At 53.3% G+C, this 26329-nt stretch overlaps 1 protein-coding gene across 4 annotated transcripts; it reads left to right on the top strand.

Annotated features, from left to right (window-relative positions):
* The first annotated feature begins 1262 nt into the window (after positions 1-1262).
* Positions 1263-24642, top strand: TEF (TEF transcription factor, PAR bZIP family member). Of its 4 annotated transcripts, none has more exons than XM_070453418.1 (4): positions 1263-1532; positions 14842-15174; positions 19496-19716; positions 21063-24642. In XM_070453418.1, exons 1-4 carry the CDS (start codon positions 1430-1432, stop codon positions 21276-21278), a joined length of 873 nt encoding a protein of 290 aa, XP_070309519.1. In that variant the 5' UTR covers positions 1263-1429; the 3' UTR covers positions 21279-24642. The 4 variants fall into 4 exon arrangements, with proteins under 4 accessions (XP_070309519.1, XP_020732585.2, XP_070309518.1 ...); XM_020876926.2 differs by having other exon boundaries at positions 1266-1532; positions 14857-15174; XM_070453417.1 differs by lacking the exon at positions 1263-1532 and adding an exon at positions 11173-11454.
* The last annotated feature ends 1687 nt before the right edge of the window (positions 24643-26329 follow it).

The following is a 26329-nucleotide window of genomic DNA, read 5'->3' on the forward strand; positions in this document are numbered from 1 at the left end:
TCCACGGAGTCACGAGAGTTGGACACAAATGATGAGTACCATGCATGCACGCACATGTTGGGGTGGAAAACAGGGTAATTGGGGAATAAGCTGGGGGCTGCTGGGAAAAGGAGAGGCTCAAAGGCATCCTGACATATCTGCTGTTTGGGCAAAATGGGATTTTGGAAAGTGGGGAAAGATGACATAGAAATCAGCTACAAGTGCAGGGAACCAAAGGCTTATTGCACCCAAACCGTAGTGTCAGAGACAGAACCAGAGCTGAAAGGAGCCGTGAAGGTCGCCACATTTGGTGTTTTTGGAGCTGAGACTCCAAAGAGCAGCACAGCTTGTTCAAGATGCTACATCAGTGTGTGGAGGGGAGGAGCCCGATGACCCCCCACCCCACCTCCCCTGCTCCGGCAAGGCTGGCATCGGTCTTTGTGGAGACTGCCATACAGAATCATGGCTTCAACCTCACATTCAAGTAAGTGGCCCAGGGACCACAGAGGCCAGTGTCCTGGTGAGAGGGCCAGGGAGGGGACTGTGGCAAACAGCCAATTGCTGCCCAGGCCCCCAGGCTGGGGCAGAGGCTGAGAAGCAGGACGGTGTCCCAGGAAGAGCCTGAGCCAGTCTGCAGTGCCGCTCCCCTTCAGTGGCGCCTACTCTGCCTGCCTGCCAGTACCTGTCTGCTGGGCACCTGCCTCATCTCCCCTTCCCCTCCGTTCCCGAAGGCCAAAGGGATCTCAGGCTGCAGGTTTGTCCCTCCCCTTAGAAAAGCAGGCTTCAGGCTCTGCAGATAGCGTAAAGCCCCAATTACCCATGCCACACACATACCATGTGCCTTGCAGGGCACGTGTGCATGTACACAGCCTATAGACTAGCATCGAAACACGCCAACACCCCCTCGAGACTCACAAGCTCGCAGGTAAGTGCATGACGCCCACTCGTGGGCCTGTGCTCGCCAACACAGTACATCCTCGGTGCCCAGCTGCCTGCGGCCAGGGTCGCGGGTCCCCTCAGGGCCTGGCCTCTGGAGCTTCTCTGCCGAGTGGGCCTGAGTGTGCAGTGCACGCTTGCTGTGGGCGGGCAGCCAGCTCACTGTTCTCACCTGGCAGGCCCAGCTCTGGCTCCCAGCCTGGGGGAGAACTTCCCTTTGCAAAGTTAGATAACACCAGGCTCTCTGTCAGAGGATTGGCGCTGTGGCTCCACGTGCTGATGCTGGCACCGGGCCAGGCCCGCCCTGCCAGGCAGCGGGAAGGGAAGGCCTGGCTGCAGCCGGAGCTGGCAGGTGGCCGAGCCGGGGGTGGACGGGCGGGCCGGGGCCCGTGCTGCCCATTGGCTGCCTCGGGCTCCCGCCCCGCCTGCCTCCAGAGCCTGCGGCTCTCCCTGGGCCCGAGCCTGCCTCTCCAGCTGCTTCTAAACTCCCCCAGCGAGCACCTCCCGCCGGGCCATGTCGAGCTGTGACCGGATCGGAGTGGCCCCTGCCATGGACATGCCGGAGGTCCTCAAGTCCCTGCTCGAGCACTCTTTGCCTTGGCCAGAGAAGAGGACAGGTAGGAGCGGAGGTGGCCTGCAATGGCCGGCCGCCCAGGTGCCTGAGGGGTGGGAGCCGCTGCGGGCATCGTGGCCAGACAGGCATCTCCAGGCTAGGGAGGGTCCTCAGCAGGGGTCTGCCCTTGGCTTCTTCCCCGGGTGAGGAAGGGCCGGGGTGCAGAGAAGGTCACGGTGGGGAGGGCCTCTGCCTCTCTGGGGCTGCCCCCCCAGGCCTGCTAGCCCTGGGAAGCTGCAGCCAGCATGTGGCCACTGACAGCTGAGGGGCTCACGCGGGACTGGGACAGGACCAGAGGGCCCTGCTGAAGGAACGCACCAGATGCTGACAGCTTATTACATTCCCCACTCCGCGTGTCGGGGTGCAGGGGACCGGCAGAAGCTGTGGGTTCAGGCGGCCAGCCGCCTGTGTCCCCGGGGAGAGGCTGGCCTCCGGGCGCCTGCTTCAGCTCCTGCTCGCCAGAGGTGCTGGACCCGGCGACGGGATGGAAGCTGTTATATAACAGGACCACAGGCTGAAAGCCCCGGTTCCTAGGATACCACAGGCAAACACGGGGTGAGGGAGCCTGTGGAGGAGGGTGTGGATGAGGGGCAAAGCCGGCAGCCAGCACCAGGTGTCTCCCGAGCCCCGCCTGAGAAACCCCGCAGCCACGAGAACTCTGGGGGCCAGCCTGCTCTGGGCACTCCCTCCCGACAAATATTTCCCCACATCTATTCTGTTCTGAGACATCAGGTCCTCATTGCTCAAACCCCAGGGTTCCTTTCATGGAGCCCAGCTCCCCCCCACCGCTGCCAGAGCCTGACCCGAGTGCCAGCTGGCCCCTCAGGGGACCTTTCTCAGGCCTCTCCCTCCCCTCTCCACACCTCACCACCCCTGCGGGTACCTGATCCACCCCATCGCCAGGTAGCCCCGGCTGGGCCCGCAGGCCCCCCTTCCATGGGACCCTTAGCCCACTCCCAAATTCTGAAGCCTGAGGACGCACACCACAGTCCCTGCCTGGACATGCCTCTCAGGGAGCCAGGCTCAGGAAAGGAGGGTGGCAGGCTCCGAGCATGGAGACACCGCCTGAGAGAGGAAGCTAGCACCCAGAGCTCGTGGCAGGGTCCCCTGTGGGCTCTCTCTCATGGAGCTCTGGGCCCCTCGGACCTCATCTGTGGGCAGTCTCTGCCCTCCCGGCACTCAGAGTCCTGGCTGCTCCCTGGGAGAAGCCCATCCCCTCTGGAAACTTGGCCTGGAAAAGAACCACAGCTAACTTTTTCTTGCCATCCCTGAAGGTCTCGTGTGGGGAGGTGAGGCGGGACGTTTGGATGTGAAGGGCTCCCTTCTTGGTCTGAGCGCTAGAGAAGGCAGGGTGGCCCTGTGGCCCAGGGCGGGCACAGGGGGCAGCTGGGCTGCTGGTGGGTCTGCGGGGACGGCTCCCACCTGGGCAGGGAAGGGTTCCTGAGGGCAACTCAGGGTGCAGCTCCTCAGACCAGGGCAACAAGGCTTATGAAGTGTGGCAGCAGCTGCTGGTTGCTGGCTCCCACCTGGTCCCCAGAGCCCTGTGGAAAGCCCCCATCAGTCACTGTGGATGGCAAAGTCCAGGCCCAGCGTAGGGAAACCCGCCCCACCACCAGGGTCTCAGGCAGAGCTTTGTCAAGAGCTGGCAAACTGACAGAGGACAGTGGGTCTGGTACACTGGGCTGGTCCACGGGAGACGGACCAGTCTCAGGCCACCTCCTGTCTCTTCTCTATGTGGCCTCTCACTGGGGGTCTGAAGCATGAGACCCTGATAGATTGGGAGATGCTGACGGGTGGATAAAATGAGGGGGCGAGGGTTGGAGACTCAAGGGAGCCAGTCCACCCCACAAAGACCTTAATACTGCTCTCCATCTGACGTCGCCACTTTCCAAAGCGCCCAGACTCTCCAAATGTTTCATGAAAGTATCCACCTGGAGACAGTGTACCTTGGTGAAGACAGGGCACAGGCCATCAAAGCGGGAATTCCCAGCCAGCATGGAAAAGGCGTACTTGACCCTGACACAACTTGGGGGTTAGAGCCCAACCCCCCTCGCAGTTGAAAACCTGCCTGTAACTTTATGGTCACCCCTGGATCCATGGTTCCACATCCTCAGATTCAGTCAACCACAGATTGGGTAGTACTGTATGCGTTTAGTGAAAAAACTCCACGTATAAGTGGAACCTGCATGGTTCAAATCTGTGCTGTTCAAGGAACAACCTGTGCTTTAAAAGTTCTTGATGAAGGGGCTTCTCTCCCCACATGCATTCCTCACTCTGGCTTCAATCCCCTCGGGAGGAGGATGAGGGTGGTCCGGTTGCCTCCTGTGCTTCAGCTCACACGGGGGCCAGGGGTCACATGCAGAGCACACCTGGGGTCCAGCAGGAGGAGACATCCAAGGAGAGTCCTGAGGATGGTGAGACCATGCTCTCACAAGACCCTGCTCTCCCTGTAGACTCTCTGCTTTCTGTTTCAACGATGCTCCCTGAACCCCGACTGTGGGGCCTCTGGCTCTTGCTGCCCCTGGGCCTCCCTTCCAAGGCTGTGTAGACCGCCTCTCCAACTTCCTGGGGGAGCAGACTTTCTCCAGACTCCAGATTCCTTGTCTTCAGGCTACAACCACCACCCGGTAGCCCGTCACTCTGGGCCACCCAGGCAACCAGCTTTCTTGTGGGCAGAGAAATCTCTGTCCAGCAAGAGAGTGGGTCTGTGCCCCAAGCCTTGACTCAGTTTCCCCTCTGTCTGTGGGCTCTGATCCCGAAGGACTGTTCTTCCTGCTCCCCTGCCTGCCTTTTCTCCTGTGGATCCTCTCCCAGGGGGCATACTGTTCCAGACTGCTCACCCTCCACTTTCTTCTCCAGCTTCCAGAAAGACGCGGCTTCTCAAACCACATGGTTAGCACTTTTAGTCCCCAACTCCTTGGCTATGCTCAGAGGCCGGCACCTCATCTTTCTGCCAGCTTTGGTCACTCAGGCCTCCTTCTCAGGGAACCACGGAGCGTAAAAGCACAGCAGAGGTGGAACAAGGCCTTCACTTTGAGCTGGGCAGGTAGGGTCCCCAGGTCAGGAGCTCCTAACTGCAATCACTGTGGGCTACTCAGCAGGTATCCCTGACATACCTCTCTCCAACCCCATTCTGTGAAAAGAATACCTGCTTCACAGGCTTGTGGCCAGGATTAAATGACACATCCCAGATGAAAGTGTTTGCTAACTGTGAAATGCCATGCTGTTTTCGCTGCAAAAGACAAACAGCAGCTGGGCCTGGTTAGGCTCCTTCCGTGGACATCACATCTGCTGTCTGACCCTCGCTCCCTCCTTTCTGTGGATAATCTCCTGGAAATAAGTGGATGTGGCAAGGCTGTGGGCACACACGCAGGGCTGTCTCCATGGAAACACGTGCTGAGGCTCCTAGGGTCACGGTGCCATCAGCCCTGTGCCAAGCGGGACAGCCCAGCTGAGCTGGCTCGGTGGGACCTGCTGGGGCAGAAGCAGGGGTCTGGGTAACCTCCTCTTGGGGAATTGAGCAGGAGAGAGGGTGGACTCAGAGCAGCCTGGGCTGTCCTGAGCTTGGCCTCTGTGACGGTCTATGTGGTAGCCTCCACTCCCAGCCTGGGGGAACCAGAGGAAGAAATTACAAAATTTGCTTCCATGGAAGAAGAGGGAGAAGTGGCCTTACATGCATTGCATGTGTTATCTCTAATCCTCATTGTGCTGTGCTGTGCTCAGTCGCGTCTGACCCTTGGTGACCCGATGACTGTAGCCCAACAGGCTCCTCTGTCCATGGAATTTTCCAGGCAAGAATGCCGGAATGGGTCGCTATTTCTTTCCCCAGGGGATCTTCCCAACCCAGGGATCAAACCCATGTCCCTTGTGTCTTCTACATTGGCAGGCAGATTCTTTACCACCACGCCACTTGGGAAGCCTCTAATCCCCGCTACCATCTCCTAATGGTGAGGAAACACACTCAGAGGAACTGGCTACCCTCAGGGCCAGTACGCAGGCCAGCTTCTTCTTCACCTCCTGTGTCAGGGGCTTACCTTTCTTCTCTACCTGTCCCCCCACCCAACACCCATCACCAATCAGAGAAATGTGAGAAACTCATTCTCATCTAGTGCCAGACACTGCCAGCAATCCAGATGGCTTTTGCATCCTAACGGGCCTGTCCCAAGGCTACGTTATTAAGGGAATGAATCCTGATTCTAACGGCCCTTGTTTCCGAGGTGTGGCTGGGAACTATGCTCAGTGCTTTTACATTACCATCTGTGAAACGGCTTTGCAAGAGAGGTATGATTATCCATTCTACAGACCAGGAGGCTGACTCTCAGAGATGGGAAGGTCACACAGTTGTCGAGGGGCTCCAACCCAGCTTGGCCTGCTTCCAGGCTCTTCCCTACCCACAGGTTTCCCCGGGGTTTCTAGAACCACGTCTCAGGGAAGTACCTCCGCCGTCATCTAAACATTCATCATGCTGAGTGCTTGGTAACATGTGGCACAGGAGCGAGTGAGACAAACACTGCCCTGCTCGCCTGCTGTTTGCATTCCCGTGGGGAGAGAGACAGCAATCTGGAGGGTCAGGGCCAGCCTCTCTGAGAGGGGGACATTTGAGCCAAAGCCTGGAGGGTGAGGAAGGGCCAGTTACACCAAGAACTCTCAGGCTGGGGGAACAGCACCTGCAAAGGCCCTGTTTGGGTCAAGAATGATACGTGTCTGAGGAATAAAAGGCCATTGTGGCTGCAGAAAGTGAATAAGTGGGAAAGAAGGAAGAGTGAGGTTAGAGAGACTCAAAAGGGGAAAGCCTGCAGGGCCTTGAAGGTCATAAAGAAGAGTGAGGCCATCTTCTCCCTGAAGGGGAGGTCCCACCCTCCCCCCAACTATTCTTGGGGCAATGGCCAGTTGGGAGGAATGGGGTGTTTCCAGGACAACCCAACATGGGATTGTAGTAAGAGATAAACTTCAGGTGAGCGCGTGTTATGCTCCCAAGTGCTATTCTCAGCAGTGTGCCTGAACTGCTCCCTTCTGTCTCAGGCTCAGAGAGGTTAAGTAACTTGCCCAAGGTCATACAGGAAGTAGTCCAAGCAGGAATCAAACCTACATGTTCCAGCTCTAGAGCCCACTCCCTACCAACACCGCCTCCACTGGAGAACCCTTAGCTTTCAGAAAGTGGCTGTTGAGACATTGCAGAGCCTGGAGGTAAGGGCTTCTCTCTGGAAACAGTACTCTTGGGGTGGATATCATTCTATATTTCTAAGCTGGGCAGTGGACAAAATGCAAGCCAAACAGGAAACTAAGTACTCTTGAGAGTATTGAGAGATGGGCAAGAGTTGGTGAAGGGCCTCCACCCACCACCTCTCCCCAGAACACACTGAGACCAAGGTACAAACCGCAGCCCAGAACTATGCAGCCACAGGTATGTGGGCTCAAGAGGAGCAGTTGTTGGCAAGGCCAGCGGTGGAGGACTTGCCGTAAGGGCGGCCTTTATTTATTATTCTAGGTTTGATTGTGAATTAAACACAAGGAGTGTTATTTAATGTTAATAATGTTCCAAATGTGCATGGCCTAGCTCTGGAAAGTTTTTGTTAGCCCTCCTACCGGCACCAACAACGAAGTGAACCGACAAATATTTACTGAGTAACTACCCTGAACAAAGCTTTGTGTTCTCCTGCATTTGAGACCGCAAAGCACACAGATAACTGGGCTTTGTCAGTGCTCAGTGGAAGCCTTCTCATCGTCCTGCTCTTGCAGACACCAGGCTCATGTCACATTTTGCAGTAAGTCAGGAGATAGGGTCATACCGTCCTGCAAGACACTGACTATGACGCCAAAGAGGTCATTATGAGGCCAAAGGCTCCCGTGCTGGAGTTTTAGCTCCTCTGAGCTTCAAGTTTAAATAACCCAAATTGGTATAATAGCTTCATGAAAGGCCCTTGTTCTGCACATGTTCAATTGAATTAAAATTTTAACTTGGGGTGGTCAGCAAGTTTCTGGAACACTAAAGAGTAGAATTTAAAGCCAGACCAACTCTGGAAAATGGACATTTCACATCCCTTTTCTGCTGTAGCTTAGACTCTAGAACCCACCTTGTCCCCCCCACACCAAAAAATCCTACTCCTCACCCAACACAACCTGAATGAAGGGGAAGCATGGAGGCCCACGCAATCCATGCCATACACCGTTCAGGCTGGCACTTGACATTGCTTCCCACATGTAGCCCTCATAACCACCCTGTGAGGTAGGCAGATCCATTTCTGTTTCCAAGAGAAAAATACCTGAGACTTAGGCAGCAGAAGTCACTTGTCCAAGGACGAGGGGTCAGGTAGCCGCTGAGGAGAGTATCTATCCAGGCCTGCATCTCATCCGGGCAAGTCAGTGCTGCCCCAGGACCCCCCCCCCCTCCTCAAGAAGCTGCTGCATTGAAACCCTAATATTTTAGAATACAAAGGTGCTACTTCACAGTTTTAAGGTCTTAACCGTGTAACAACATGTTCTTTTCATAGAGTTTCTTTCTTTGTCAGGGCTCTCTATGGAAATTACACTATGGAACACTATGAAACACTGTGGAAATTAGCTAACTGCTTCTGACAGGTTTTCCTCCACTAAGAGGAGGGGCTGCAGTGTTATTCCCACTTTACTGATAAGAGACAGAGGCAGAGAGAGGACTCTGTGGGTCTTCTCCCATCCGCCAGAGAATGAAGACAAGAACACAATGGTGCCCGCCTCCTTGATGGTGCTGTTGAACGCTGCCAGTCGGCAGCATGGCTAACCCCCCCAGCCTGCAAGTAAGCACAAGAGAGAACATGTTAATGACGTTCCTGCGGCGTCTGTGACACACCATTTACCCTGCGGTAATCCAGGGGGAAAAAACCCTCCTTGGGGAGTGTCAGTACATGAACAGAGGACTAAATCAGAACAAAGTTTTAAAGCCCTAACCTGTTTACCCAGCTTCTTAACCTGCTTACCAGTGCCACTTGCCTGTTGCTCCAGGCTGGGTGGTAAATGAAGTGTATATTATCCTTTTTGAATAACTGTAGATTTAAATTTTTTTAAACCTTTCTTAATCTTAAAAAAAAATAAATCTAAAATCTCATACTACATACCACCTTTGTCATAAACAAATGTTACAACTTTCCACTGTTTTGTTACTGTAAATCCTCCCCTAATTCCTTGAGAAATTTTTTTCTTCAATAATGTCATATTAGCTATGAAAATATACATTTAACAGTAATCCAATAAGTCTCTCCCTGGCCAAACTAGCCATTGTCTTTTTTAAACTCAAACATCTTTTCCCCCATACTATGTTTTAATCAATTTCCCTGGACTGTCCTTTGAAATTTGTTTCTAAAAACCTCTAGGTCAGTTTATCCTAAGGATATCTTAGTTTAGCCACATACAGAATTCCCACTAATAACAACTCTGCAACATAACTCTGCAACAACTCTGCAACAATTCTGCAACAACTCTGTACATAATTTAGTACTTTCACTAAATAGAGACTGACATGGGCACTGCCTCTAGGATAATGGACACATCGAGCAGTGGATTTGTACCCATCAACAGTAGCAAAGCTATGAAAATGACTTGTTTACTGCAGGTTTGCAATTGTGCATTTTAGGGCTTCCCTGGTGGCTCGGTGGTAAAGAATCCACCTGCCAATGAAGGAGACATGTGTTCAATCCCCGTATTGGGAAGATCCCCTGGAGAAGGATTCTTGCCTGGGAAACCCCATGGACAGAGGAGCCTGGCAGGCTACAGTCCATGGGGTCACAAGAGTCACCACTTAGCCACTAAACAACAAAACAAAAATAATTGTGTATTTTACATGAATTGGCTTATGCTAGCCTCACAAGATCAGTTCTTCCCCATCTCTCTCAGACATAGAATAGGAAAGGTAGCCTGGAGAGATGAAGCAATAGGCTGGAAATATCAGACTCAGAAAGTGATTATAGTCTAAGGAGTAAGGCTATGAGAACTTGAATTTTGGAGTCAGGCTCCATCACCTGTCCTCTGCCACCATCCAGAGTTCCTTCAAATCTTTTGCTTTCCAGGTTTGCTCAGGCACCCAGCCTCTTTCTTCAACTCTCAGTACCAATTGTATCAGCCTGACAACTTTCAGCTAGCTGGGTGTCGTGGTCACACACCTACTCTATGAATCAAGGACTGTGCCCTGCATTCCCCCAGCCTCGCTCCTGGAAGGCAAGAGTCACTGGTCTCACAGGGACAAATAAGCCAAAGTCCCTGCCCTCTCAGTCAGGGAATACCTAGTATTGTTTGGGTTCAAGGCAGGGTATGATTCCTGCTATCAAGAGGTACAAAGTTCGGGTGACCTGTAGGAACAGGTTCCTAGAAGGAGTCCGCATGTGTGTCCCCCCCGCAACCCCACTCCCCGCTCATGTTTGACATTTGTACGTGCCATTTCCTAATGAACTCCTAAGAAGTATTTGCATATATTTTGAGAGGGAGGAATTTTGGTTTTTCTCACCCTAGGAAAAAGAAGGGACGATCCTAGACAGGAAACAGAATTTCAGAACTGTTTAGGACTTGAGATTTATCCAGCCCAACCCCTACATTTTATGTAGAGGAAACAGGCTCGAGTGAAGCAACTGGACTTTCCCAAGGTCACAGGCTAGTTAAGAGCGAGGACGGAAGCGCGTACTCCCGCCCTGGCTCGGGGCCCGGGCACTCTCTCTCCACCCGCGGCCTCAAGAATGCGCTTTCCACGCTAGTGTTTATCTGGCCGCCACGCCCGCACCAGAAACCCGGGATCAGGGGGTAGAATCTGACACCATCTTCAGCGGCAGCCAAGCCTGCTCCAGCCGTCCCTACGGGCGGGCAGGTCGCCGTCCCCAACCCTGCCCTCAGCCAACCTCTAGGTCGCTGGGTGGGGGCGAGGCGGGGCGAATGCTGCGCTGTGAGTCCCGGTACCACGACCCTGGGCAGAGTCCCCAGGGTCCCGCCCCTTCCCTCCCCGCCGCAGCCCCGCACGTGCTGCGCCTCGTGCACCGCCCAGGGCCCCGCCCCCAGCCCTCCATTGGCTGCTCCGCTCCTTCCTCCTCTTCCCCCCCCCTCCCCTCGCGGCGGGACTCGGCTGCAGCTCCACGTGACCCGCGGGGCGGGGCGCGGCGAGGAGGAGGGAAACTGCCGCGAGGACCCCAGGGGTCTCTCTGATAGGCTACCCCCGCCGGCATGGCCGCTGCCAGCCCCGCCTCCTCTGGGTGGCGCGTCCGGAAGGTGACGAGACTGGGATGCGAGGGGAGAGCGGTTACAGTGGTCCAAGAGAAGGGCAGGGGTTACGGCGAAGGCGAAAGCGCGGGTTGAGGGGCAGGGGCTGTCGCCGGATAGGGCCCCCCAGACCCCCGCCCGGGCAGGCGCCAATCAGGTGACAGCGAGGAGGACGGGGCGGGGCCTGCGGCCCTGCTTCTCACCTGGCCCCGCACGTGTGGCGTTTACGCAGGGGCGGCCTAGCCAATCATAATCCGGAAGGCTGCGCCTGTCCCCGCCCTCTCTCGCGGGATGGGCCAATCCAAGGCCGCCATCCGGGGAAGCTGGCCTGGCCTTATGAAAAATTAATAAGCCAGAGCCAGTCCGCCCGCGGGGTAGGGATGGATGGAGGGAGGCGGGGGGTGGGGGCGCTGCTGCGCGCCTGCGCAGTAGCTGCCCGTGTCGGCAGCTGCGGCGGGTCGCACGGCTCCGTCCCATCTCGGGGGGCGGGCAGGCAGGCAGGCGGGCGGGGGAGGCGAGGCGAGGCGAGGCGCGCGCGAGCCGAGCGCGGGGCACGATGTCCGACGCGGGCGGCGGAAAGAAGCCGCCTGTAGAGCCGCAGGCGGGGCCTGGCCCGGGGCCGGGGCGCGCAGCCGGGGAAAGGGGCCTGCCGGGCTCCTTCCCTCTGGTCCTCAAGAAGCTGATGGAGAACCCCCCACGCGAGACGCGCCTCGGTGAGGGGAGGCGGCGGGGGGTGGGGTAGGGTGGGGTGGGGGTGGGGGTCCGCGCGCTTCTGGGGGCGGGGTTTCTGCAAGGGCGGGGCTGGGGAGGTCGGAGGTCTGGGTGAAGTGGTCCAGCCTGGGGGATGGGGCCAGGAAGGATTGGGGACGGGAGGGCGAGGCGAAAGCGGGTAGGAAGGGGTAGCGGATGAGCTGAGAGGCGGAGTCACATGGGGGTTGGTGGGGAAGGGTGGGGGAGGGAGGCAGTCGGGTGGGGGTCGCGGGGAGGAGGTTCATCCGGGAGGGTCCGGAGCACGCGCAACGTGAAGGGTTTATCGAGGAGGCTGATGGGGGTCGCAGCAGCTACTTCAGTGACGCTCCAGGGCGCTTGCCCTGGGGACCGCTGCATCAGAATCACTTGGGATGCTTGTTTAAAATGCCCATTTCTGGGCCCCACCCTTCACCCTTCACTGGATCTGCGGCTTCAGAGACAGGACTCTGCATTTTAAGGGGCACCACCCCACTTCCGTGATTCCACAGTCCGCTAAAGTTTGAGATGCCCTGATATACCGTAGCGAACTGCTTTCGTTTATGGCCGTCCTCCTCCAGGACCTGCCTTCTTGCCTGCGTGTGAGTATCCCCAGGTTCTGGGTCCTCACTGGAGATTTCTTGGAAGTGAGTTTCAGGGCTGCTGCCGAGGTGGAGAGGGGTGTCAGGAGAAGAGCCGGGAGGTGCCTTCTGAGGGGCAGGTTTGGAAGAAGGTAGAATGAGGGTCAGAAAGAGGCCATCGAGGCCCTTTACCTGGTTGGTTGGGGCTGACCCTAGACTTTGAGGCCACAGGGCTGGTCTTTGTCCTGTTTGCTGTTATGTGTGCTCGGTCAAGTCACCACTCTTTGGAATCACATGGACTGTAGCCTACCAGGCTCCTCTGTCCATGGGATTTTTCCAGGCAAGAATACTGGAGTGGGTTGCCATTTCCTCCTCCAGGGGATCTTCTCGACCCAGGGATCAGACCGGGTCTCCAGTGTCTCCTGCACTGGCAGGCAGATTCTTACCATTGGGCCACCTGGGAAGCCCTGTCTTGTTTCCTAGGCCACAGAGGTCCCTGGGGCTTTTGTGGAAAGCAAGTTTGGCATTGTTTTTGGTCTGAGAGCATGGGGTTCAGGGAGCCGCAGGAATACCACCTATAGTGGAGTTTCAGGTGCACTGAGGTATGCTTTCAATCTTCTGAGATCTGATTTTCCAAGAACCATTGGTGTCGTTCAGGGATTTGGGAAGGCATGGGCCTTCTGTGAATTACCACTCTTGGGGAATTCATTTTCTTTTTAAAAATGCCATTTTGCTTCCTTTCTTGAGTGTGTTCTGAGACTCCCATCCCTATGGCTGTCATGGTCTGGTTATAAATAGCTTCAGCACATTAGGTGAGGCCAGGCTCTCTCCTTCCGCTTGAGGACCTCATATGCACAGACCCTTTTGTTTATTTTTAAGGCAATGCTTTGTTCCAAATCTGGGGCTGAGGCAGGCTGCCCCAGGACAGGTGTGCACATCTGTCAGGTTCTGTCAGATTACCAAATAATAATCATCCATAATAATAGTTCCACCTTACATTTGCAGAATTCTTCCAGAGCACCTTGACATAATCTTATTTCGTCTTCTGCAGCCATCCTATAGGGTATTACCCCACTTCTCCGATGAAAAAAGCAGAGGCTCAGAGCGGTGAGGATGTTTCCTTAAGGTCACATCACCAGTCCTTACACTGTATCACTGGTAACCACTGACGAACATCTCCTACAATTAAAATTTCATCTTATAAAAACACTGATTAGCAGTGTGCTTAATTGCTTAGGCCAGGCAAACCCTGGAACTTGGTACTAGTCCTCCAATATGGCTGTCTTTCTGTCTCCTACCTTCTGCCTCCTTTAATCCCCATGACCCCCACCCAACAGGAATCTCAGTCATTTCTGAACAGAATGTAGAGTCAGTGTCTCAGGGAAGGAGAACAGGGAAGCCATCTGGCCCACCCAGCACACCAAAGCTTGGCTTTCTTACTTCCCGTTTGGTTTTAAACCAAAGCCTGGTACAGAAGGCAGTTGCAAGAATTCAGGTTACTTTGTATTAGTAGCCATGACCAAATTCTGTTTGTCAAAACCTCCACCTTCTTAACTCACTGGGTGTGTCCATTTTTATTGAACCAACAGGCTGCTTTTTGGCTGTCTGAGGTCTAGGAGTTCATGCATGACTGGTTTACTTCCAACATAATGGTATTTGATTTCTGTTTCATTTCAGAAACCAGAGTTCAAAGTTGTCGCCGTCAATTTGAAAACCCATTATGAGCTTGTCATGATCTTATCTCCCACTTTCCTCATTTGCCTCCCTGTCACTCTGATTTTCTTCCAACCTTGTCACATTTTTCTTTTTTTTCCTCAATTTTCCCTTTCTTGGATATCCATCCACATGTATAACTTTCGGGCTGAGACAGTTAGGTGGGTTCATGTCCCCACTGATTGATGAGTTTTGCTTTGAATGGGAGCATGCTTGCTTTCTTCCACAGCTCCATGTGTCTCTTTCTTCCCAGAAAACCTGCCTTAAGTCTTCTCTGCTCAATGAGGGATAAGCAAATGGTCTCTGGAAATGGTTGCTCTGAAAAAGGTCCCGAAAAGACAGCTCCAGGCCCTCTCTATTTACAAATCCAGCCTTCTTCATTCAGTATACTCATCTTCCTGAGGTCTGCTGTCTTACCTGCTCCTGTATTGGTCCCCACAATGTAGAAATGAATCAAACACAATCCCTGCGCAAGCTCACTGTAATAATGAATGCCTGGGGTGTGCCAGGAGCTCTACAAGGCACTTTCAGATGTTACCTCTAGTCTTCACTGAAGAGGGGAGCTTTATCCTTACTTACAGTGAAGGACACTGAAGCTGGGAGAGGTTAAATGACATTGCTAAGGTCACACATCACTGCAGTGGGTGGCAGGCAGGGTGGGGACAAGACAGAAGAAAAAGCAAGTGCTTGGCCTGAAGAGTCAGCCCTTTCCTGAGGTAGCAGGAAGGGCCAGAAACCCTGTTCCCCACTCCCCAACCCCCGCTGGTAGCCTCTCTCCAGCAGATGCTAATCCTACAGCCTATTCTGAATTAACCCTGGGACTACCTCAGGCCTCAGAGCTAATGGCGAGCATCCTAGGAAGCCCAGGCATGGATGTACAGCACATGAGGGTGTGCTGCCATCTCTAAAGGAGACCAGTGGTCCTGGTTCAAGCACCAGGTTATAACTGGAGAATAGTGTGGGCTCTTGTAAATGCATGCATGGATGGATCAAGATTCCGAGAGAGGTGGCTCTGCCCTGCGAGACTCACCACGTGCCTCCTGGGGTTGAGTTACTCTCTCAAGAGATGTCTCACCACAGGTTTTGTGTCTGCAGATAAGGAAAAGGGGAAGGAAAAGCTGGAGGAAGACGAGGCCACAGCAGCCAGCACCATGGCCGTCTCGGCCTCCCTCATGCCGCCCATCTGGGACAAAACCATCCCATACGATGGCGAGTCTTTCCACCTGGAGTACATGGACCTGGATGAGTTCCTGCTGGAGAATGGCATCCCCGCCAGCCCCACCCACCTGGTGCAGAACCTGCTGCTGCCGGTGGCTGAGCTAGAAGGGAAGGAGTCAGCCAGCTCCTCCACGGCCTCCCCACCATCCTCCTCCACCGCCGTCTTTCAGCCCTCGGAAACCGTGTCCAGCACAGGTTGGTGATGAACCTTCGGGCAGGGCCACCTGCCTCATCCAAGGAGATCCACTTCCCAAGGGGCTGCGTGGTCCATTGGACCTACTGTGAGCAGAAGCCCTCTGCTCCCCCACCTTTCAGCACAGTCCCCCAAGGCTGGAGATAAAAATAGCCATCCCCTCAGCGGCAGCCAGAGCCTTCCTGTCGGTTGATTGCTGCAGATGGTCAGCCCAGTGGAGTGAGCAATCCCAGTCAGAAGCTTCGCAGGATAGCAGTGCCATCCTGCCTTTCCACAGTACTGCTCTCTACTGCCATGTGCACTTTGCCTCCGATTCATAGGAAGCTCAAGCAATAATAATAACAACAGCAGACATTTATTTAACATGTATTCTGTGCCAGGCACTAACACACAATCCTCACAAAACCTCCTTACGAGATTGATACTTTTATTCCCATTTTATTTATTTAGCTGCACTGGGTCTTGGTTGTGGCATGTGAACTCTTAATTGCATGTGGGATCTAGTTCCCTGACCAGGGATCGAATCCAGGCATTGGCAGTGTAGAGTCTTAGCCACTGGACCACCAGGGAAGTCCCCTGTTATCCCCATTTTATAGGTGAGGAAACTCAGAAGTTAGGTCGCTTGCCCAGGGTAACACAGCTGATGGGAAGTGGAGGCAGCACTTGAACCCAGGATGTCTGACTTTTTAGCCAGGTATTTCTCAGGCACTGCCACGAAGAAGGCATTTTCACTGCCAGGACCAATACCATCTTTGGGATTCCAGCTTTATCTTGTCCTTTTTCTGTTTTACCTCCAGTTGGTTGGTTTTCAGGCCCCTGGGTCGTGAACCCGTCAGAGGAGGCATGGTTCCTGTTTCAGGGGCTTTGCGAAGCTTTCCACAGACTCAGTTCAAGGCGTATAAGCTGATGTCTACTGGGAAAGACCCCAGGAGCTGGTGTGGCACCCAGGGAACCTGCACCCAAGGAATTCTCATGCTCTATTTTTTTTCTTTTTATTGTAGAAAAATGTTCAAATATGAAAGTGAAGGGCTGCTATAAAGAACCTCCAGTAACCATCACTCTGCTTCCATAGTGATTAGCTCATAACCAGTCTTGTTTTCTATAACCTCCTGCATTCCCTTAACCTGATTATTTTCAATCAAATGTATATGTAAAGTATAAGGATTTTTTTAATAAACGGAACAGAAATACCAGTTTTACACCTGAAATTGACAGTAAATTCACCAGCATTCAAATTTCCAAAAAGTTGTCTCATAAATGTTACTGTTTTACAGTTTGCTTGAATCAGGAGCCAAATGAGACCCACACATTTCAGTTAGTTAATGTGTCTTAAATCTCTTGTAGTCTGTGGGGTCTTCCTTCGTTTTTATTTCTCTGCAGTTTGTTTGTTGAGGAAGCTGAATTGTTTGACCTATAGAGTTTCACACACGCTGGATTTTCTGGTTATATCCCTCTATTGCCTTTTAACACGCTCCTCTGTCCCTCGTTTCTTTGCTGTAAATGGTTCAGCTTCAGAGGCTTCAGCTGATTCCAGCCAAATTCTTGTTTGAAGGCAGCTCATTTTGGTGCTGGTCAGGTTGTCCTGAAAGGCAGGTTCTGTGTGTGGGTAGGGGACAGAGCTGGAAATGAGCCCTCTTCTTATACCTGACTGAGGCCACCTAGGTGGAATTTCCCTCTGATTTTGTATTTAAGTAAACCTTCTTAATGAAGTATGGTGTCTAGAGGTGCCCATATCATAGGTGTACCGCTCGATGAATCTTGAGAGTGAGCCCACCCATCTAACTACCCCCCGATCAGGGCAGAGAACACTGTCGGTGTTCTGGAAGTTCCTCCTGACCCCACTCAGTCCTCACTCCCCAGAGGTAATCACCATCAATATTTCCATCACCAGAGATTCATTTTGTTTATAGATGAATGTCTGTAACTGGTGTATATTACATTCTCTTCCTTTTTAAGTAATTATAAGTTAATTACATTTACACTTCCACATTAATAGATTCCTATAGCTAGCCTTATAGTAATATATAAATCATGTGAGCCTCAGTGACTAAAAATAGATTTATGGAACATACTTATGAACTACTCCTTGACAGAAAAACAATGATACAAATAAAGTAAGATTTATACTGAAGAGTTGTACATGTGGTAGAAATGAAACAGTTTTTCAGTTCCTGTGTAGAAAGGACATAAGTAGTATGTATTCTTTTGTGACTAGCTTCTTTCCTCAACTCTGTGAAAATCATCCGTGTTATTGCCTGTAGCAGAGCTGTGTTCATTTTTTTGCTGCTGAATGGTATTCCATGTTTTATTTTGCTGCACTATGTGGCATTTGGGATCTTAGTTTCCACGCCAGGGACTGAACCTGTGCCCCCTGCAGTGGAAGCACAGAGTCTTAACCACTGGACTACCAGGGAAGTCCCTCCAAGTTGTATTGCATGACCACACCACAGTTTTTACCCACTCTTTAGCAGATGGACACGAGATGTTTCCAGGTCGAGGTTATGCCTAATAGCACTGCCATGAACATTTGTGTGTGAGTCTTTTTTTTTTTTCCTTATTTTTTTCTTTTTTAAAAAATTCTTATTTTGTGAGTCTTTGTATGCATTTTCTGCTGGGCGTTTTCCGAGGAGTAGAGCAGCTGAGTCATCGGATACCCAGTATTTGATGGGAAGGATTCTGACTTGCACCTAGACTCACTCTAGATTGTTTCAGGACCACCTGCCTCTCTGTCTTTCAGAATACTCCCTGGAAGGGAAGCTGAGTTGCACCTGGTCAGTTTTTTGTAGATGTTGCCAAATAGGATACAAAGTGGCTGTTGCCATTTATACTCCCACCAGTAGGACAGGGGAGGTCTAGTTGCCAGGCTTTGGTACTTTGGCTGTTGGTTGTTTATTCCTGTAGTTACCATGTTGGTCCCTGGCCATCCACTCCTCTGATACTCAGCCCTGTTTGTAATTAACCCGTCTGATAGGATATAAGTAGTTTACATGCATGATACAGTTAAAATCTATGTCTGATCATGTCACACCTCTGCTCAGAACCCTCCAGTGACTTCTTTCACCTCAAGGGGAAAGTCAAAATCAGTGGCACTGTTGACATCTGGACCAGATAGTTTTTGTTGGGCTTGGGGAAAGGGCTGTCCTTGCACCGCAGCATGTTTAGCAGCATCCTTGGCCTCTACCCACTAGATGCCCCTCCACCCTAACAGGGTCACATGTCCCCTGCAGAACAAACTTGTTCCCGACTGAAAACCACTGCTTTATTGGGATTAAAGGTCCTACGCTTTCTGTTCCCATCCTGTTTCTCCTCCCTCTTAGTCACTCCAGCCCAATGGCCTCTGCTCTTCTCGTTTCCCAGTACTTGCCTGTGCACAGACCATGCACTTGGTATTCACTCTTTCTGAAATGTTCTTCTCCCAAATATCCACATGGCATCCAACACTTGTGTATGGATATTTGTAATTTATTTTCTGTAACGTCATTCTTTCCCATAGGATAACTTTCCATGAAGGCAAGGATTTTTGTTTTGTTCACTGCTTTGTCTTTGCCAGGACAGTCCTTGGCATATAGTAGGTGTTTAATAATATATCTATTGACTGAATAATTGTTTTGTGTCCTCTTATAAGTAGCATTGAGCAAGTAGGCCAAAGGTATAGATTTTTTAAAAAATAACTTATCCCCAATAACACATAATACTTGAACAAGGTTTTGCTTTTTGTTTTTTTGGCCAGACTTAAATTTTAGTTTACCATCCATGTGACCCTAGGAAAACCTTGTCATTTCTCCAAGCCTCAGTTTCCTCATCTGTAAAATAAGGTTAACACCCATCTCCCTTTCAGAGTTGTCATGAGACTGAATGAGCACAGCCACTGATTTGTCTCAAGGGATTCAGAAATGGAAGCCATTTCGTTATTCAGTCTGTGTCCCTAAACCATTATAGTTCCTGGTGAGATTCAGCTGTTTCTCATTACTTCAGAACTTGAAACCACAGGAAGTTAAGGGGGTATAATGATTTAATGTTTTGCTTAACATTTCTGGGGGGAAAAAACAATCGGAAAATCTTGTCTTTTTCGAAGGCCCCTGTTTCCTTTTGAGCATTTTGTTCCTAAAGGGAAGAATTCTTTCCATGTTTGCGTTGTTGAATTGAATCACATATGCCAGTCTGGCTTATGGGGGGCAGGTGCTCTTATAGTTTTTCTTCCCTCCAAGCAGCAGTAGTTTGTGCGACCTTGAGATTCAAGTAGGTGTCTGGGTATGTGATGTGAGCCTTGACTGTTCAGTGAGTCTAGACTTTTCCAGGACCACCTGCCTCTCTGTCTTTCAGAATCCTCCCTGGAAAAGGAGAGGGAGACCCCCAGTCCCATCGACCCCAACTGCGTGGAGGTAGACGTGAACTTCAATCCTGACCCTGCCGACCTGGTCCTGTCGAGTGTGCCCGGCGGGGAGCTCTTCAACCCTCGGAAGCACAAGTTTGCTGAGGAGGACCTGAAGCCCCAGCCCATGATCAAAAAGGCCAAGAAGGTCTTTGTCCCCGATGAGCAGAAGGTAACTTGGTACATCTGCAGTAGTGAATGTGCAGCATGGGCTCAGGGGTCAAGGGACTTTCCCCAATTTCCATTCGATTTCTCCAGGAGGACCCACCCTCCTTGGGGACACATCGAGAAAGGCATGCATTCAGAGCTTCGGGCCACATCCCACTGCGGTTGAAAGAAAGGCATTCGGGTGGCGTTTGGCCCCAGCTTGACTCCCCGCAGCTTCTCTTTGCATTCTGGTTCCCGGCTGTGCCCATGCTCCTACTTCCCTGGCTTCAGCCCAGCCCTTGGGCAAGAGCTCACTCGGCCACAGAAACCGGGATTGAACAAGCCCTCACTTTGAAGGACAAAAGAAAGCTGTACGTTGCCATCCCAGGGATGAGCCAGCAGCCTTCAAGCTGATGGTTTTATAGATAGGAGCTGGGCTGGGGGTTGTTGTTCAGTCACTAAGTTGTGTCTGACTCACTGCAACCCCATGGACACCAGGCTTCCCTGTCCTTCACCAACTCCCGGAGTTTGCTCAAACTCAGGTCCTTTGAGTCGATGATGCCATCCAACCATCTCATCCTCTGTTGTCCCCTTCTCCTCTGCCCTCGATCTTTCCCAGCATCAGGGTCTTTTCCATTGAGTTGGCTCTTCACAACGGGATTGGGGAGGAGAGGAGGATTTTGTATTTTTTCCTTTCCCCACTGTGAAAAATTCAGAAAAGGGACTTTTCACCTAAACTTTGGAGTCAGGCAGACCTCAGGTTCCTCATCTGTAAAATGGGAATAAACATACCTGCCTCTTGAGAGGTTTCTGAGGCTTTTAGAATAGTAACGATGAAAATGGTAAACCTTTATGGCATCCTTACTGTAAGCCAGGCATTGGTATAAGCACCTTGTACATATTAACTCTTCTAATTCTCAGGCAACTCTGTGAGGTAGTTACTGTAATTACCCCCCGTTGCAAAGACGAGGTGGGGAGATACTGTGAGGTTAAGGAACTCACTTGGTTGCACTGCTAGAAAGTGGCAGAACCAAGATGTGAACTCCGGGGACTGGAACCAGGGTGCAGACCCTCAGCCACAGCCTGAATGAGGCAGGAGTACAGACAGTGCTGTATGTCAGAGCAGCAGAGAGAAACCACTGGTAAAAGGAAGGCCCATCCTTCCACCAGTGGTCCCACTTGGATTCTGTGGGGTCTGTGGATGATGCTCCCTGGGTGTAAGGGCGGGGCCCCTGGGTGTCCCCAGGTCCCAGCTGCACCATGTGGCTTAAAAGAGGAATCATTGTGGGTGGGGTGGAGTGCTGGCAGGAGGGGAGGGGTGTTTTCTCTCATGGGAAAGAGGAGAGACCTACCAAAAACCCTTCCCCACAGGACGAGAAGTACTGGACGAGACGCAAGAAGAACAATGTGGCAGCCAAGCGGTCCCGGGACGCCCGGCGCCTGAAGGAGAACCAGATCACCATCCGGGCGGCCTTCCTGGAGAAGGAGAACACGGCCCTGCGGACGGAGGTGGCGGAGCTGCGCAAGGAGGTGGGCAAGTGCAAGACCATCGTGTCAAAGTATGAGACCAAGTACGGGCCCTTGTAACCCGCGCCCCCGCCGGGGCGCTGCCTCACTTCAGACCTCTGCCCAGGGCCCCCGAAACCCACCCCTGCGTGGAGACTTATGACTCGTCGTGGGCGCATGGTGGCGCACCTGCCCCGGAGCCTTCACGTTCAAGCTTCATTATCACACACGACCTGTGCGGCGACTTCCCTGGGGGCCAGCCTCCTCCCTGGCAGGACTTGAGAGAATCTACGAGGCGGTGAATCAGCCTTCGTCTCTGTCCTTGGCTGTCGCAGCTGGCCCAGAAGGGGACCTCTGGAGCACGGGCTTTCTTCTCCCAGGAGGCCCAGGCTTCCCTGACTCTCCCTCTTCTCCAGCCTGGGCCAGGCCAGGCCCGGCCCATCTCTGCAGAATGAGTGGTGATGGCTGTCGCCCTTACATCTTCTCAGGCAGCTGGGTGCATTTCCAGGCAGGGTGGGTCTGTCATCCTCCCCAGAAAGTCTTAGAGAGAGAAGCCTCTGTTCCCATCTTCCTCAGAGGTAGAAAGACATGCCAGCTCCTCTGTAGCGTCCGTGTGGGCACCAGGCCATGGGGGTGTGGTCTCTACGCAGCCGGGGATGACCTTTGCATCTGGGCCTACAGCAGAAGGTCACCCCACCGCTCCTGGCTCCCTCACCCCTTTTCTCTGTGGCTCGAGGCCTGGGAGGTGGAGGCCCTGGCGAGGGGCTCTCTGTGCGTCCCACCCACTGCTGGGAGGGACTCCCAAAGCAGTGGTCTCCGCGCCCTGGTCACCGTGCTCATCTACTCTTCTCCGGGGCACTCATGGAGGCTGCCTGAGTCTCTTTTGTCCCACCAGACTGGGCCTCTGGGCCTGCTGTTTTACATAACCCAGTGACCAAGCTCAGATCTTGGATTTTAACAGAAAAGTCCCCTCATCCTGGAAGCTTAACTTCCTGGAGCCGGGATGCACCTTCTGCATGGTGTTCAGATAACTGGCCTCCACAGCCCGCTCCCACCCTCCCCCAGTGCTGCGGGCGGAGAGCCGGGCATGTTTCTCGAGAAGCTCCCGTTTTTTCTTGCTCTGCTTTCTCGTGCGGGCCATGCCCGAGCCCGCTCTCCCCAAAAAGCAGAAGAGGGCTTCCTGGTTCTCGCTTCAGGATCCACCCATGTGTGAGCGGCCTGGAGGGCGTCCCTGGGCAGGGCCCCTGGGTCCCACCCAGCTCATGTGGAAGAACAGGCTCCTGGGACTTAGACACAGGCTAGAAACCCCTCCTTGATCCGGGTCCCAGGAGACGGCCACCTATGCAGGCCCGGCCAAGGCGTGGGTGGAGGGGTCCACCTTGCAGCTGCTCCTTCCTTTCATGGCCGGCTGGACTCATCCTTTGGTTCTGCCCAGAAGACTAGTTACGGACATCCGTGGAACCCTCTGCTCGCTGTGGTCAGCTGGGCACCTGGAGATGGGTGTATTTATTTGCTCAGGGCGGGCAGCCTGTGGTAAGGAGGGGTCAGAGGTGACAGGTACACATTTTTCGCATTCACCACTGGTTTTATTTAAAGTGGTGGCTCCGCGTCCTGGGCCTTGACCCCTAAAGACTTTTTATAACAGATGTTAAGAGCAGGGGAAGCCATCCACTGGCCGTGGACCACACCCAGGGGAGCACACGGCCCTCCAGGGACCTGCACCCCTGCCTCTCCAGGGACTTGACAAGGGTCCCTGAGGCCGAGGGTCGTCGGTGCCCCTCACCTCCTCCCCACCCCCGACTTTGACTTCGTGGTTCTATGAAAACCATGTCAACACTTTCCACTCTTGTAACCACAACAGGGCAGTTGCATCCAGCATGTCCGTGTCCTGCCTTGGGCAGCTCGCCCGCCCGGGCACACTCTCTCTGGTCTGGCCACCCACCAAGAGGGCACTTCTTATTTTGTTATTGGGAGAAGAGCCACCAGCTTAAAAGCTCTTCATTTTCTTTGGCCAGAAAGTGTATGGTTTGTGTTTTCTCGGTTTCCACCGCCCCCCTCCAAGGGATGGACATTTAGTCTTTGGGTGGCGTCCACTCTCCGACTCCAGCAGGTGGGGTGATGGCCTGCTGTCTCTTCTCTCTGTCCCACCTCCTGCCTGTCTGGGTGCCCGCCCCTTGCACTGCCCCCAACACCCCTACCCCCCACCCCCCCCAGGCAGTGGGTGTCTGGTTCCTTCCCAAAGTGCTCACTTGGAAAGAGCGTGGCTGCTGGCCTCTTCTAGAAGAGCCCCTTTGAGTCAGGAGTCCGGCGGGGACAGGAAGGAGAGGTCTGTGGAGTTTGACATGCTGGGGAAAAGGGTGCTCAGGTAAGCGTGTCTTAGTCCTTGCAGGAGAGATGGTGCCTCCTCAGTTTCCATCATGGAATTGGGAGTCTCCTTGACTCCCTGCCGGGCCCTCTCCATCTTAGGGCTGACGGCCAAAGACTGAGGCTCCTGTCCTCACGTCTTTGACGTCCTCTGCAAAGCACCAGAGACGAGAGATGCCAGTGTAAGTGGGTTTCCCTGGGTTTGCAGTGGGCTGGGACGGGCCATCCCTTTCTGAGCGCCCCCTTTCGCCTCAGTTGCAACCTCCGCACAGACAAATCATGAATGAGCTGGAATATTGCAAGAATATGCATATAATAAGCGTATATCTAGACATAGAATATATATATATTTAGGGAGAGCTTTCACAGTGGCCAGCAGTCTTGTGGAGGACCTGGGTAACTTACCCTTGACCCAAGGCAAAGGGTTTGCCTGTCTGGAGCCTGAGGTTGGGGAAGGCACGTAGCAGTGACCCTTGACTCTGGGTAAGCGTCACCCTGGTTGGGGGGACCTCCTGTGGCCCTGGCAGGCACGTCTGCAGTTCTCCAGGCGGAGGTGGGGTAGCAGGCGTGGGGGCCAGCTGACAAGGGCCGCTCTGTGCTGGGCAGCTCTCCATCCGGGACCCTGGGAGCAAAGGGCTCAAAGCCCCCTGGTTTTCATGGCACAGCCCCACCGCCCCAGAGCTCCTTTAACATCTGTTAATTAAGTGCAATAAATTTTTCTAGAAAATGGCAAAGATGACTTCCAGGTGGATATTGCTGTCTTACAGTGTTGGGGACGCCAGAGCACCACTTGGTTTTATTTTTCTAAGTGCATGTGATGTGACAGTGTGTGGGGCTCTGCGCCCTCCCCCGGGAGCTGGCATTCCAGCAGGCCCCTCTCTCCTTCACCCATGCTGGGGAAGGAGGCACGGCGCAAACCCTTCTCCCCAGCCGGCGGGGGGCAGATGCGGAGCGTAGCCCACTGGCCTTATGTGCGTGTGTGCGTGCGAGTGTGCCACTGCTGGTGGGCCCGAGCGACGTGGTGGGAGGGAAGCCGGGAATGTATCCTTTTCAAACGAAATTAAATATTTTGAGACGAGAATCGCGGGGCTGTCTCTTCTGTCCTCCTTGCCACGTCAGGGCCAAGCCACCATACCCAGTCTGTGCCCGTTTGCTCACGTGTCAGGTAGAAGTAATCCCTGCCCCCTTAACCACACCGTCCAGTGAGAAGGGACACTTACCGGGCCCCAGTGTCGTCCTCAGCAGTTAGAACACACGAAAGGGCAGCACAGCTGGTTGGAACGCCAGGGAACTGCTTATGAGACATGGCCCCAGGCGGGGAATCCTCACGGCCATGTGTGAACAGTGCTTGTGGGGGGATTCTCAAGGTTTTCCTTGTTTCCTTTTGCCACATTTTCTGTCTACGCCATGAGACCATCACAGTTAAAAGAAGGTTAAACACAGGGTGCAGCTGTCTGCTGGGCACCGTAACTGTCGGGCCGAGCCACTCAGCATTGGCATCCCAGGCCCCCTGCTCAGGACAGGCCCAGGCTCCTGGGGCGGGGGCAGAACAGGGTGTCCCACCCTTGGCCATGCCCACTGCCAACTCCACCCCTTCCCGCATCTGCACCCACTCTGCATGCTGCGTCTGCTCCGTCCGTGTGTGCGTGCCTGGAGCTGGTGCTACCTGTGTGCGGCCATGGCCGTTCTCCCCTGCCTCCCACGCTGCAGGCCGTTGGTGCTCCTGTGGTTTGAGGGGCCAGTAACTGTTTCGTTTCTAAGAGGATAAAACCTGCATTTGGAGTTTGGGGATGGGCTGGCAAGGTGGACTTTTTTTTAAATAGCCATTTTAATAAGAAACACTGAAGCTCAGAAACACAAAGTGATATGCCCCCAAACCAAAGCAGCAGGGCTAAAGTTCAAGCTTCAAGCCCAGAGTAGGTCTCAACTTTTCAGATTCAGCTTCCTAGACTGTCCTTGGCCTTGGCCTCAGGGCAGTGTCACTTACTCCCATCTTTCCACCAGCTGCACCCTCGGGTCTTCCCATTTCTGATGGCTTACAGAGCCTTTCAGCTCAGCCTTCCCCTCCTCCCTGCTCCCAGGACTGAAAGCCTGGGCTGGGTGCTTTGAGGCACTGTCTTATTTAAACTTCACAGCGGGAATGTTGTTCCCACCCCCCACTCCCTGCACAGATGTGGAAACCAAAGTTTAGAGAGACGTCATTCAGCAAATATTTATTAAATATCTATTTTGTGTCAGCCCTACCTCCAGCCTTCACAATCTGCTTGGAAAGACAAACATTACACAGAAAGAAAGAGAATGACAGATTGTGTTAAGTGGTGTGGCTGAGAAGACTGGGGAATCTGGGAGAAACCATTTATATGGGAGGGTCAGGTAGGATCTCTCTGTGGGTGGCATTTAAGCTAAGACCAGAGGATAAAGGGATGTGACCTGCCCCCAAGGCTGCCACACAAGTTGGGCACAGAGCCAAGTCCACGGGCAGCTTCTGAGCCAGACCCCATCCATACACCTCAGTTCCCCGGCCAGATGTGACCCAACCAGCTGGCCAAAGGGGTAGACACAAGAAAGCAATTACAAGAAGGCCCAGGGTGCATGAAAGCCTGACACTCCAGCCTCCTGTCACTGAGGTTGGGAATAAGATGCCAAGAGGCCCAGGGAGGCAGATGTAACTCAAACAGATCCTTCGGCCCAGGGGGTCACATCTTTAGGCAAAGGCCTTGTGCAGGCCTGCCCCACCCTGAGCCGCCTTGTGGTCTCCAGGGGCTGTC

Source organism: Odocoileus virginianus, chromosome 23 (assembly GCF_023699985.2).
Source record: "Odocoileus virginianus isolate 20LAN1187 ecotype Illinois chromosome 23, Ovbor_1.2, whole genome shotgun sequence".
NCBI lineage: Eukaryota > Metazoa > Chordata > Mammalia > Artiodactyla > Cervidae > Odocoileus > Odocoileus virginianus.